Source organism: Eutrigla gurnardus (assembly GCF_963514095.1).
Source record: "Eutrigla gurnardus genome assembly, chromosome: 9".
NCBI classification, from domain to species: domain Eukaryota; kingdom Metazoa; phylum Chordata; class Actinopteri; order Perciformes; family Triglidae; genus Eutrigla; species Eutrigla gurnardus.
The window spans coordinates 13,559,284-13,573,997 of NC_139923.1; the positions used below are offsets into that span (position 1 = coordinate 13,559,284).

General features: G+C 40.6%; 1 protein-coding gene across 1 annotated transcript in view; it reads right to left on the reverse strand.

The window, feature by feature from the left end:
- Positions 1–14,714, reverse strand: part of nell2a (neural EGFL like 2a) — a 68,886-nt gene that overhangs the window by 38,231 nt on the left and 15,941 nt on the right. Inside the window, exons 7-12 of the mRNA XM_084017055.1 lie at positions 14,429–14,511; positions 13,920–14,048; positions 11,653–11,755; positions 8,807–8,898; positions 7,131–7,236; positions 6,575–6,703 (exon numbers count right to left, since the gene is read on the reverse strand). Of these exons, the coding sequence (XP_083873181.1) occupies positions 6,575–6,703; positions 7,131–7,236; positions 8,807–8,898; positions 11,653–11,755; positions 13,920–14,048; positions 14,429–14,511 (642 nt within the window). The remainder of the gene's footprint in view (positions 1–6,574; positions 6,704–7,130; positions 7,237–8,806; positions 8,899–11,652; positions 11,756–13,919; positions 14,049–14,428; positions 14,512–14,714) is intronic.

A 14,714-nucleotide genomic window follows, 5' to 3' on the forward strand; every position in this document is an offset into this window, starting at 1 on the left:
GTGTGTGTGTGTGTGTGTGTGTGTGTGTGTGTGTTGAACTGGGAAAGATTGTCCACCCCATGTTAATCGATGGAGCATCATCATCCATCACTCCAGAGATCTAAACAATGAGGAGCATGCAGCACACATGGCTGTCAGAGCTCTATGATAGGTTGATCTTCTACAACTCAGCTCTTTGAATTTAGGTCTCACAATATTTGTTTGACGCTGCACTTTATTAAACTTGGCACTATTTATTAATGTATATTGTCTTTTTTAAATATTGTACATTATTCTAATCATCTAAAATAATTGTTCCACACATTCCAGGTACTTATCGGTAGCTGACAAAGCAGCAAACCATATGAGATCAAAATATACAAGACACAAAAGGGAGACACTTCATGTGAGTTTCATTTTTTTAAGGTAAATATAAAAAGTACATTAAGTAATTATATTTTTTTACTTAAAGCAAATTACCATTACCATTTATAGTAATTCATAATCGGGTTTCAATAAATTCTAACAGATTAATGCATTATAGAAAAATTACAATGTTTTACAACTATGGGAATTATAATACACTAATACATCACAAAAAACGTGGTGTGATTATTGTACTTAAAGCTTTCTGAATAATTATGTCTGCTTATAATGACCATACAGTGCTTTAAGCAGATTATGTTGCATTATAAATAGGTAATAATGCCTTTTAGAAATGAGCATCACAGAAAGCATTGCCAACTAGTGATATACATTTTATTTTCTATTTTTCTTATTTGGAATCCTTTTTATTATTATTACTTAATTTTTCATTTGATTATATTTTTACATTTTGTTGTACATGTTTCAGTATAAACATTGGCTTGAAAGTAAATATGCCTCTTGCATCATGTATTTAATTTAAGGAAGGGTTCTCATCCAAAAAACGCTTTTACACATCGTAACAAATGCATTATGCACAAAGCTGTTACACATTAACCAACATTATGTGCTGATTATTACTTTATGAGCTTATATTGCATTTAAATTATTACATTAGGTACAGTCATTATGTGAGTTAATACACCTTGCCTACTGTTTAAAGAGATTGACATATGGATATGTATTGAATATTATCGATTATATCTAGAGCAGGATATTGAGATAAAACTTTAAAATAAACTTTAAGATAAAAATTAATTCATTATTTTCTTGCACGTTTACAACTGGGTGCAATGGAAGAAAGTAGCTATAGGAGAGGTTAACCATCCATCAAAGAGCTCCATTGTTTTACATCAAAAATGTCATTGCTGATACATTTGAATTAAGTATTCATAATAATCTAGCAGTAAACCATTGTTATGCTAAGGCATGGGGGGGAAATTATCCTGATCATTGACCAAAGTAAACATGGCAGGAAATACTACAATGCAAGTCCTGCAGGTTTGCAGATCTACTTGAGTAAATGTATTTTGGTCTTATGTCAAGGGTTTAAAAAGCCCACAACTCCTTTATGACATAAAGCATGTACAGCTGAATCATCCAGCAGTAATGGATGCTTACATTTGAATGAAAAAAACTCCACCTGAGTATAAAGCATTCAGTGAATTAAGTGTGAGCCCGTACGGAAGAGGAGTAGTGAAGAGGTTTCTGTTGTGGAATTTAAACGATATTGGTTAACCAGAGCACAGACACTGTTATTTACACTGCGGGGACTGTCTGAATGACACCGGGATTGTCTGTTTTGGGTGACATTTCAGCCAGGTCAGAGGTGAGGTGTGTATAAACACACACAGCCAGTCAGGAGTTAGGAGGGATGGGAGGGAGATGGATGTGGAGCCTCAACGATCATCCCGGCAGTGATTGGGGTTTTGGAGGAGGCCATGCTCTTCAGTCAGAGCCAATTAGCCTGCTGCCACCTTATGACATTCAAAAGACAGCAGTGGCAATCGGATCAGTCCATGTACACACACACACGACATGCTTGGAAAAACACACACACACACACACACACACACACACACACACACACACACACACACACACACACACACACACACAGCCGTGGCTTACAGGCAATAAAACCCTCACCTTTCTAGTTTATAGTCAAGCCCACATATATCATCCTGGTGCTGTAAATATTCACTAGAGAATCAAATGTTTAATGATCCGCATCTGAAAATAGTCCCTAACAAATGCGCAATTTACTTCATTTTGGGGAATGTTTCCTTAAAATGTCATTGCCCAGCTGTTTTAATAGATTACTGAGCCTTTTATGAAAATGGGAACGGAATATTTATGATCCATTTTTTAATTTTAATCTCCAAATTAAGTAATGAATAGGCTTGGGGCAGAATGTGGCACAGCCCAGGAAGTTGGAAAATATTGTGTGACTCTATGTTTTGGGATTTTCATGGGATTTGTTGGAAATGAGAAAAATATTGCGTATTACCAGCTTGTACTGTATATGTAAGCTACATTTTCAATGCACTCCATTGACTTGTGGAGTCAGAAAGTACAAGTATCTCAAAACTTTGGAAAAATCAAACCAAACAACACTAGACACCAAAGTGATTAGTGAGTAAATGTCTATTTGTAATTTGGCTGTAAAGTATTTATGTTGATGTCATCTATTAAGCTATTCACTCCATCTAACTATGCATTTGTGTTGTGCATAAAAAAACATTCCTCAAGGCAAAAATAATCAGAGATACGCTTTACTTACAAATACAATCTGACTGCACACTGTCTCTTTCTATTTCCTCAATTTCACAGGATATCATTTTGTGTTTCACATTTCCCATATGGATGCAACACGAAACACCCAAGCAGACCTTCCTTTTGAGCAATCCAGACAGAGACTTCCCAAAGTAGGGCATTTCGAAATGAGACAACAATGGGAAACGTCTCTCTGTCTGCGGTCCTCCAATGCTGACATGTATAACGGTATTATCTCAACAAGTTGAACTCGACTGATTGTTCAATTTAGAGACAATCACACAGTCTGTCACTTCTCCACTGCTCGCCCCTCCGTCTAATTCTGGCCTAAACACGCGGATGCATGTCGCCAAATAGGCCTTCAGCCTGACTGCACCACGAGGAGGAGAGGACGGAAAAATAACTGGGCTCTTTCAGCAATCACACACACAGACGCGCACCTGCACATACACACACACAGAATGAGAGAGAGGCTTACACAAAGGCAGGGCTAGTATCCCCCAGAGTTTTCCCTACTGCTGCTTCTATGAAAAATTTACACAGAAGTGATCTCATCGGCTATTTTGAGCCCATCTCTGACCTAGGAATGTTTTAAAGAGCTAGCGTCTGTCTGTGCTCTTTATGATGTTTGTCTTTACATTTGGCAAGACTCAAAGAAATGTCATGTGTGGACTTAATAACTTATGTTCCTGCGGGGCTCTGTGTTTCAGCTCTCGCTGCTGTGTTCAACACACGAAATTGACTCTTAGTTAGAATCCTGGTCTGCTCTCGCAGGCACCGCTGTCTTGCAACGCATCTAGAATTGAAAGCAGCCTATTTCACTCATCTCTCTGCACATCTCCTCGCAGCCACAACATAGTGGGCCGATAATGTGAAGACATTCTCTCATCCAGCCACAGTATCCTACCTTTGGCAAGACAGGTCTTTCACACACGACACAAACAATATACTAAGTTACAGAGACACACAGGAAATCTAATGCTGTGAAGAGAACCCCTATCAGCAAATTGAGCCAATTTTAGGTTTCAGTCTCCGACGCAGACACTTGCCACAAACACTGCCTTCCAATTTCATAGCCAGAGTCGGGCTGCTCTGGAGATGAACGCTGTTGATGTCCGTCTGCTTGTACTTAGTTTCAAATGGGTTGGGCTGCTCTATGCTTATTTCCACAACAACACTTTAAACGTCCTTGGATGCTGCACACGTGATAGCGATGAAATAAAAAGCAACCGAGCTGCAGTATATTCGGGAACATTTTGTGGTTGTTTTCAGCACGTTTTCAGGGCAGAACAATTTTAGGGTGTGAGTGGAACAAAAAACTAGTTTTGACTCAAGACCCCCCACCCTCATGGGTACTCATGCAGGATGGCCCCTGATTGGCCCTTAAATATTATGTATTTTCTGATTATACTACTGATAAATTACCATATAATAGTATTTTGAAGTTGGTGGTGAGGTCGAGCTACATACTTATATTGGCCGATGATCACATTTTCACAGATGTTTTGTATTTAAAATCTTAATCTGCAAAAATTGAGAAGAAAGAAAAACATCTGAAGTGGTGTACACTATATACTAAGTTTCAATTAGTATGAAATGAAAAAGAACTACAAGTGCCTCAGATGTGTGCTATTAGTACTGTGCTTGAGTAAATGTTAAATGACTTTTCACCACCGTCTGAATGATGTGTTCATGGTTTAACACTCGTATGGTGAATGAGGCTAGCATTTGCCATTTGATCAAACCAACGGCACAATTTCCCATTTATTAAACACAGATAGTATCTTCAATTATGCAGATTCCCTGAGACAGCCTAATTGTCTAGACAACTGCTTGTATCTGTACATTCATTCATTCATTCATGTGAGATCTGCAGAGGCTGTGAACTACTACTCTTTCATTTAGCACCCTGGTTACACTAATAAAAAAGCTGTGCAGCTCCATTGACACCTAAACCTCATCTTGAAGAAGGTGACAGAAAATATTTTGCAGGGTGTCTGTGTAGACTGTAGATAAAAAAAATATGCCAAGGCACATACTCACAAACAGATGCTATAAAACTGCACACACACACACACACACACATAGGCTACACAAGACACACTGCAGAAGGAAGATCAAGAGGCTGTATATTGACAAGGCAGATGTCAAGGTCATATACAGAAGAATCTGAACAACTTTGATGCCATGTTTGCTCATTAATATAGATAATAACAAGCAAAAGCAGTATAATGTATAATATATAAATAGATGCAGTTATGAGATGATGTCTACTACATATTTTACTGCAGGATACCATTGGAGATGACAAAGTCATAATTTTTTCAACGATCCGTCATGATGTGAAATGAGAACTTCAGCACCACAGTTTTAGTCCGTGTGAACGGGTTTTTCATAGCTTCACCAGCAACATGACATGACCTTTACGAGATGTACAGAGCATATTTTTCAATCGTGTAACGTGGGTGATTCAAAAAACAATCAAGTACATCACTGTCTGTTTTTATAAGAGAGCAGTGGCGATGTAATCAACTGCATTGTAAACTGCAACATAAAAAAAGAAAGTGAAACGCTGCTGGTGACACCTGAGCCTTAGTGTGCGATCAGTAATGAACGACCTCACTGACGATGGATGACATGGCGATAATCACTGCCCCAGCAAAGCGACACTATATGCATGCAAACATAAAGCCCTCTAGCATGTCTTTACATCGCAAATTGATCAACTGACTGAGAAGACAAACATTAGTCTCTCAAAAAGCTTTCTAAGCAGTTACTGCATGTTGTGGACGAAAATAATGAGGGGATTACAGTCTCCCATCACAAAAGGATTATGCGATAAAAGCACAATTTCAACTAAATGTTTTCTCGGGTATTTAGCGAATGTCTGCATTATTTTGTGATTCACTGTGAATGTATTTAAATTGTTTTTTTCTTCTGATTAAAATTCAATCAAACCCACAAAAGCACCCCAAATATAAGAAAAATGGTGCTGAAGTGACAATAAAGTTGTTTTTTTTAAAGGAATTCTCTCTGATATGTTCATTAAAATAAAATAATAAAAAAACAGGAGCAAATAAATATACCTAAAGTTGTGCTGGATTATCTACACTGCCTGGGCCTGAAGCAAGTCTCTGGAGACTGCTTTTCATAATGTTCGAGAACGAATAGCAGAAAACACTTTCTTCTGAAAGGTGTGAAATAAGCCGTCAGAACTCCTACAATGGTTACTGTGAGATGACCCTGGAAGAAATAAAAGATACATAACGGCTGTATTAAAGTTTAAGGTTAGCGGCAAGGTGTTGTTCAGGCATGACTAGGAAAGAAAGTCATTAATATACATACACACTCCCCCCCCCCTCCCCTATACTTTGAATAGACACCATGTTATTTCAACGTCAAACATGTTTGTCTATTTATCTGTAATCGTTCTGTGATGGAGACATGTGTGCCAGCTAATTTGTGCCTTTCCCTCTCTCTGTTTCTACCTGTTGAAGGGTGTTTATTCTTCCCTGTAAGCCCAGTTCTTGCTCCTGGGGGAATCAGGAGTATGGTTCTATATGAAAAGTGTCTTGTTATAACCTATGTTGTGATTAGACGCTATATAAATACCATGAAATGAATTGCTACCGCTATGCGGAAGATATGTGCGTTATAGTTGACCTCAGATGTCAGAGCAGCATAACTATAAATTCTTTTGTGTAAAAATAACATTGAACAAAAGAATCCATGTCCTTCTAAAAAAAAGCAAAGTGCAGGTTCCTCTCATGACCCCTTTGATGAAGCCCAGGCTCAATGACAAAAAAAAAAAAACACGACAACAATGTATCCACTCGCAGAGGGCAAATAAACTTCAGCTAAAAGTCACGGTTTGTTATTCAGAGCCATGCCTTACCTTCACAGTAGGCATTATCGTCTCGCAGTGGGCGGAAGCCATCCTTACAGACACAGCAGTCTCCTGCCTCCAGGTTTACACAGTCGGAGTGCTCCACGCAGCCGTGGCCCTCTGAGCAGAAGTCATGACCTGGAGGAGGTACGCAGAGAAAAAGGTTAAGACCCAGAGGAGAGGAGAGGAGAGGAGTGATGGAGGAACAGAAGGCCAGTGGAAAGGTCATGTCAAAGTATCACAACCTGTCTCCGAGCATCCACACTGTGCCTTCTTTCCAAGGCTCTTTAAGGCAAAAGCACACAAACATGCAATGGTACACTTCCTTCCATCTGACTTCATAATCTTAAGGGGAACCAGTATAGATAGTGATAGATAGATAGTGGAAATACATCTGATGTGAGCTAAAAATACAAATGATAACATGAGCTAATTTTAGCCCATGTCCTACAATCATTTGTATGATTGCTGTTTTTAGATTGACGGGCAGTCACTGACTTCAGTTTTCAAATGAATCTTATATGGCATCGTAGTAAAGTCCAGCAGGATAACGTTCCCTCCGTACCTCTGCAGACTTTGCAGCATCTGTCATTCAAGGTGATCTGCTCCGACTCAGCACAGTTGAGCTCAGGACAAGGCTCGCTGGGGACCACTCGATGCATGCTCCTGTCCTGTGATGGGCAGAGAAAGAATCCTTATGAGCCACGTATTAGGTCCACTCTGTTCCCCTTCATTTGCTAAGGCCAGGGATGTAATTATATAGGCAATTATTCATCTACTGTGTTTCCTCTTCTTTCACTCTCCCACTCTCTCTCTCCCCCTCCTCCCTATGTGTTCATTACAAACCAATTACACATTAGTCAATAGTATTTTTTTTCCCCAAACTACTTCTGGAAGGAAATAAAAGCGCGTTTCGCCTCCTCTCCTGTTACCCTCAATGTTGTACATCATGATTCATGATGCATCTTTATTATACAAACATTGAATCAATCTAGTGGATTATCCCTGCATGTGTGTTTAGTCAGAGTGTAAAACCTGATTAGGAGGTTCCTTCTCCCAGCATGCCTTTGGCAGGCCCTCTCTAATGATCTCATCCGTGTCCCTCTGACTGATGCTAATTTAGAGTCATTAACACACTAGACACAGTTGGACAAAGACAATATGCTTTCCCTATCGGTTTGTAGGGTGCAAATGTTTGATTTAAGGATCATGTTAAGCGAGTCTGTCTAAAGGTCCATGAGGTGTCATGACCTCCACTTGTACATACGGTGCACACATTATACTCGCATGAGGTTTGGGAACAAACTCCCCCTAAAAGTCCCCAAACAACTTTCCAAACAAGCTCTACTTCTAGCCACCCACTACCCAAAACTTGTACTCCTCCTGCAGCCAGCAGGCAGACAGAAGATCAGAGGCGTGACAAGCAGCTGTCAGGGGAAGCCTGCAGGAGGCTGCAACGGTGGGCTGACTGACAGCGCTCCCCATCCCCATTTCTTTGATCTGCCTGGGACTGCCAGTCAGTTAACTGGGACTACAGATGGGCCAGGTGTGGGCAAGTAAGCCAGACAGCTGTCTAAAAGCGCAGATTCTAATGGAGCTTTGCAGAATTCATGGAGGGGATGGCTGACACAATAGAGTTGGGTGATTAAAAACTTCTAATCACTTTTCTGTGATTGATTGGGTCTGCCTGGCGTAATGTCATCAAGTGGATTTCTCCCAGAAGTGAGCGACCCACCCATCTGGTACGTCAGGCAGACAAAAGCAAATAACTCGGAATAATTGGGAAATGAATATAGTTTGGGATGATTGGTACTGAAGAATGGCTGTGATTGACAGGTCCACTGCTCTGGTCTACGAATGGAAACCTAATTAGAGTGATTTGGCCTTCTGTCTTTTTTTGCATCACAAAGAAAACGCTGACGAGCCAGATCAATGAAATTGAGTTGACAATCCTGCATGCCCAGCCTGATTTATCATCTCAGGCTGGGCCAGGTTGCTGTGGTATGAGTATTTAGTAAGCTGTCATGCACCGCGACATGGAGATGATCAGAGCTGAAGTGCTTGGTTACATGAGTTATTGCAGTGTCTCTTTCTGCAGAGGATTGATGAAATAATTTTGAATAAGTATGTGAAAGTGTTTTTTCTCTCTAAGTGTGTGTGTGTGTGTGTGTGTGTGTGTGTGTGTGCGTGCGTGCGTGCATGTCTGTGTGTGTGGTGTGTGTGTGTGTTGACATGATTTACCCTGCATTCAAACAGCAAGCACCTGCCAGAGGAGTCGCGCACAGCCTTCTGATCCCCCTCCACCAGCTCTCTTCCACCAAACAAGCAGACAGCTGGTAGTAGACACAGAAACATCATCATCCATACACATCTAAAATAAGCATAAAACATAAAAGCATATTGCTCCCCTGAAAATACATTTCATCAATATCATATTCAGTATCAATAAACTGCATGCTTTGTTTTGTTTTAATGCATGTGAATGCAACACATTAAATAATCACTCCAAAGATGTTTTTGACTAAATGCATTAACAATCCATATTGTTGATGATTTTTATATATTATGTGAGCTCAGTTGTTGAAGGAATTCTCCATTTAGAGCCAGTGTTTGTAGTCTTATGAACCAGCAAGAGCAAAAGTTACTAAATCTAGCAAGAAAGTTGCCAAGTCAGCGACAATCACAGCTCTTCCGTTCAGGCCACCCTCTGCCAAAATTATTACAATGAAGGTAAACAACCAACATGGCTATTTTTAGACCTCACAGCTGTCAAGCTAGCAGTTTTTGGAAGACTCTGGCGACGTGCAATGCAGGGAGACAGGCCGGTTGGCGGTTCATGTGTTCTGGATTCAATGATTAGATAGACTTATTACAGCCCTGCGACAGCCAAAGATAGCATTTTATTATATATAAAATGTTATTTATTTATTGCTGTCGGTATATAATGCAAATTTCTACGAATGTAACAAATACCGTTTTTGCTGATGATGAACAACCCTTTTAATTTATTTATATTATTTGTCTTTAATACCAAACATTACAAATTGTTTGATTACTTTTCATTGGAATAGGAAAGCTGAGCCCCTTTTGTCCAATAAAAATAATAATTAAAAAACAACTCAATCATTACACGTTTCCAGATTTCAAAGTGAGGTCTTATGTAATTAATTTAATACAATCAAAATATAAAAAAATATTTGTTACTTTTTCATTATCATATATCATGCATCATTTTCTAAAGGTATTTAAGAAACATTTTTTTCCAATCATATAGATGACATTCATTCTACACAATCTACACTCCTACACATGGTTGTGAACATGAACACTGGCAGAACACCAGGAATCTAATTTAGCAGTACTGTTTTACATGTATGATACAATCTGTCCTTGTTATTAACAGTTTTTTTTAAAGTCCTAAGGTAAATCGAGTCAAACCGAATCAAGCGTATCTAACCCAATTAAGCACCTCAAGCACTGATGGAATCATTTACACGTAGAAAGAGAAAGCATTGCTCACGGAGACGCTGAGAGAGTCCGTTTCATATTATACTATGGCGGGAGGCGCCCGTGTGAAAATAATCACATGGGCAAAAAGTCTGTGTTTGATGAGCAGTTGGGGTCAGACAGATTCAGATTCATATGAGGAAGAGGAATGATTGACACCGCAGGTCAGGACCGATCACAAAGCGGTGTATCATGAAAGTGAAGGACATCTGAAACAGCCTTTTGACGTTCTACTCGGTAGACCATCAAAAAAAGAAAACACAGACTCGGGACTCCTCCCTGCGAGGCCTTGTGCTGCCAGATAAGGCTTTCCTTTGGAGAGCGAATCATGTCTTTGCAGCACTCTTCCCTCCAAAGCCAGAGCATGCGTAATTAGCTGCGTGTTTGTTTCTCGTGGAAATAAGCGAGTAGAGGGGTGTTGAGTTTGAAGGGATTATCAGCTTCGCGTTTGTATTTGTGTAACACAGCAGCAGATTCAGAGTTATACTTTAAAACCCCCTGTGTTGCAGCCACGGCCCATGGGTCAGCGGAAATGATGCCTATGCAAGCTGATTAGAATCCAAGACGAATGGTTTCTTGCTGATAACGACTTATCTCGTCTATTATTTGCTTTGCAGGGGAAGCAGGAAAGCAACGGCAGCAGTGTGTGGGAGTGTGTGGTGAGAAAGTTCTCAAGTGATGTCAGCTTGCACAAGATGTGGAGTGAGAGCTCCCGAAGAAATTACACACACATACGCGTCAAGTATCATTCATATGGCGCGTAACCTTCTATAAGTCACAGGTGAGAACACTCTTGTTAGTACCGCATACAGCAAATTCCTTCCTTTGCTCTACACAAAGACAGAAAGCTATTTTCTGCCTTTTAAAAAGCAAACACGTCACATTTACTTACGTTTCATTTGGGTTAATACCAGAAGAATGATGGGGTGAGAAAAGCTAATATACTTTGAAATCCAATTTTATTGAGAGGGGAATTGAGCGAATATGAGATGCAGAGTGCTGCGGTGAGGGGGCTAATAAGAGTTCATTGCTGAATCTTGTAGAAAAAAAACAGACCCTCCATGTAGATGTGATGAAACAGAATTATTTATCCAGCAAGAACATATCAGTGCTCAGAAGTGTTGTTTTTTTTTTTTTTTTAAACATACATTTAAGGAGACATTATCGCCAGTTAGAGTGTGCATCATTTCAGGTCATTCAACATTTTTGTCACCTTCACTGTTGTCACGGCGTCAACATGTCTGCCATAAATAGGGACTACTTTACATTACTTGCAGCGATCCCAGATTCAATGGCTCATGCCTGTGTGACTGGTGGCCATCTGTGTTTTGATGCCAGCTCGTGAATAATTGATCGGTCCATGTATATGCAAAAGGATGGACTCATCTCAAGAGGCATGTTAGGAGGTAGCTTAGCAACACAGCCCTGGTCAATTGTCAGGCAGCCCTTGTGGAGGCGTGATGTACGCTCTAAATCTGGTGGTGGTGCGGAAGGTTGTTGTTGCTGTGATGTTTGCACGCAATTGTGTCCATGATTGTATGAGTGTAGGAGGGTGATGAGGTTAAGGGTACTCCACTCACGTTGGCACTCCTTGCAGCAGGCACCCTTTATGTAGGCAGGCGCAGTGCCCGCCGGGCACTGAGGGGGAGAGCAGGAGATCGCCTCACATTGCACCGTGCCATTCTGGTGAAAAGAGAAAGGCAACATGTTGTTTATAAAGTGGCGGCTGTAGGGCGAAGGATACTGGATTTTCCAGGCTCATATTGACAGATCAATATCAAAGAAAGAAATATAATGATGCTTCTAAATGTATTCTCTTTTTCACAAATATTTTGAGAAGTTCCCTTAAAACAGTATTATGACCTAAACTTAATCTTCCTACAGTTCGGTACATGACATGTGTCCTTTGCATTTAACCCATCCGGGGCATCAGGAGCAGTGGTTCTGCTGGGAATCTGTGTCTTGCTCAAATCAAATCAAACATAAATGGAGTGCAGCCTGCGAGCTGAGACAACTGCCTGAACTGACATCGTTCATACTCATGTGACATGCCTCATACTCCAGTAATCTTCTTACTTCACATCCTCCCTATTTGGCGGTCTATTAAAGCTACAATATTTCCCATCTCCCCCCTTTCGGCTGCTTCTGCTGCCACGTCAGTCTGATTGTTTCAACCCCTCCACCCCCCCAGCATCCACCTGCAGGCTCCAGGGAGGTTAAGATATTAACTCATCATCACTTCCCATCATCTCTATGTAATCATCTATGGGGAGTGATGAGGCCGGAGCCAAGATGCCAAACACTAAGTATGTTCTGCTGCTATAATAAACATTTTAAATGTGAGTTGTCTGACTGAGCTGCAGTTTATTTTCTTTTTTTATTCAGCATTGAGATTTCATTATAATAAATGCTGCTGTGACCTGGCCCCTCACTTATGGGATGATTCTGGCAGAAGCTGCTTGCTCTTTAAAACAGTAGAATCCCCATGTTGTAAACCTTCTCATAACCGACAGCACATTTCCACAGCAACCTGTAAATCTAATATATTTTAATGCCATCTCCTTCTCTCCCTGGCTGTGCCTATAATTAACATTACTTCCATGGATGAAAGCTCTGTGACAGCAACATCTATGAACCTGATCCAGATAATTGATAACATCTTAATGCATGACCTTTGAATTTTAAAAGTCACAGCTAATTGCCACACATAAGGTAAGGAACATATCCCATTTAATTCCTTAATTGCAGCCCAGGAATGGCAACACTGTTGCTAGCGAATGAAGCGATTTCATTGGTTGAGTAGGCAGAACAAATCCCTGATGATAATTATCATCTGTCGAGAGCAATTAGGTGTGGTGCACTGAGAGATATGTGATTTCCAATTTATTTATTTTTTTTACATGATGGGTAGCGGTGCGCGAAGGCAGCTCATTGGCTGGTTGGATGAGTTCGGTAGCTTTGAATGAGTTCCGTGTTCCAAAGCCGAGTAGACTGACAGGGGATGAAATCTGTTTGCTGATGTGGTACAAGCCCCAGATCTCCAATCGCTTCTAATTCTCTTTTTGGCAATTATTCACACTTTATGTTGCGCAAAGTAGACCCTTGAGAGAGCTGAGCATTACTAAGCACTGTTGTTGATGTGTCTAATCCTGAGTACTGTGGAGGTTTTCAATACAGTATCTTTTTTCTATAATAACTGGGGCAACACGTCTCTAATGCAAGGAAATAATGAGAATACAAGCTGTCGACAATGGGGCCCCTGCACTCTGCACCTCCACCCTAGCAAAACACCCCCCGCCCCCCCATACACACACACACACACACACACACACACACACACAAACACCCCCACCTTCACACACTTGATGAACAGAGGAGCGAAACAAAAGACCAAGACCAACAATAGGAGCATCGGATGTAAAAATGATAATCGAATACATGGACCCATACGCCAAACTGATGCGGACACACACACAGCACAAAACAACACACGGTGTTGCAGACATGATGAAAAATGCATGTTCTCCCTCTCTCTGAGGCACGAGCAAATGCACACACACACACACATTCACACACGCATATCTATTTATTTTATGACACACTCAAATGGCTGTAAAAACGTATGTATGCATACAACAGCCCCGCAATCACATACAGAATGACAAGCGCATAATTCACGCACGCATGCACACACACGCACTAAAATGGAATGCCCTTGCTCTTTATTACTCTTACATACACACCCATGTTCCCAGTGTACACAGCCCTCCACACACACACACACACACGCACACACACACACACACACACACACACACACACACACACACACACAGTGAAACCCCACCGTGCATGTGCAGTTCCTGCAGCCATCTGTCCAGCCCTCGTCCTCCCTGTAGACGACCCCCTTGACGCTGCAGGTTCTCTCACAATAGCAGCCATCCAGCCCATTCATCTTCTCCTCCGCCCTGGACAGCTGCTCACGCCACCACCCCAAAACAACACAAAAGGCAAGAAGGATAAAAAGATGAGAGTCAGCCTCGTTGTGTGTCTATATTCACATGTAGAAAGCAGATCTTCAAAAGCAAACCAGTGGCATCACAAAAGTAAGTCATTAGACACCATTAACCCCATTTACACACACGGTTTACTGCATCAGAACAGAAAGGATTTCAACAATAGCCAACGCCGCTGACCGCCTGTTGCAATGAATGTTAATGGCAGCAGGATAGTGTGGGGATATTATTATTCTATTCTAACACAATTTGCAATTTTAACGGGTCATTTAAAATGGTAGTTTCTTTTTTAAAGATGACACAAAATGGATTAACTTTAAGTTATATCACATTTCATTACCTTGCCGGATGTTTTAGCAAGAATATCTTGCAGTTCCATGATTTTCTGCACAAGTCCATGGAAATCATTGCAGGTTGGGCATGCTGAGTACAAGAGACAATACATCAAACTGTTATGTAGCACACATAAAACACTTACCTGCAATTATTATTTATGATAATTGCAAATGAATAAACTGTTAGTGACAGATAAAATGTACACATAATTGGACATGGTGCAATTATTCAATAAACTGTGCAATAAATTATATATTGTTTAATTAAATATTAACCTTAAAACTCAATAA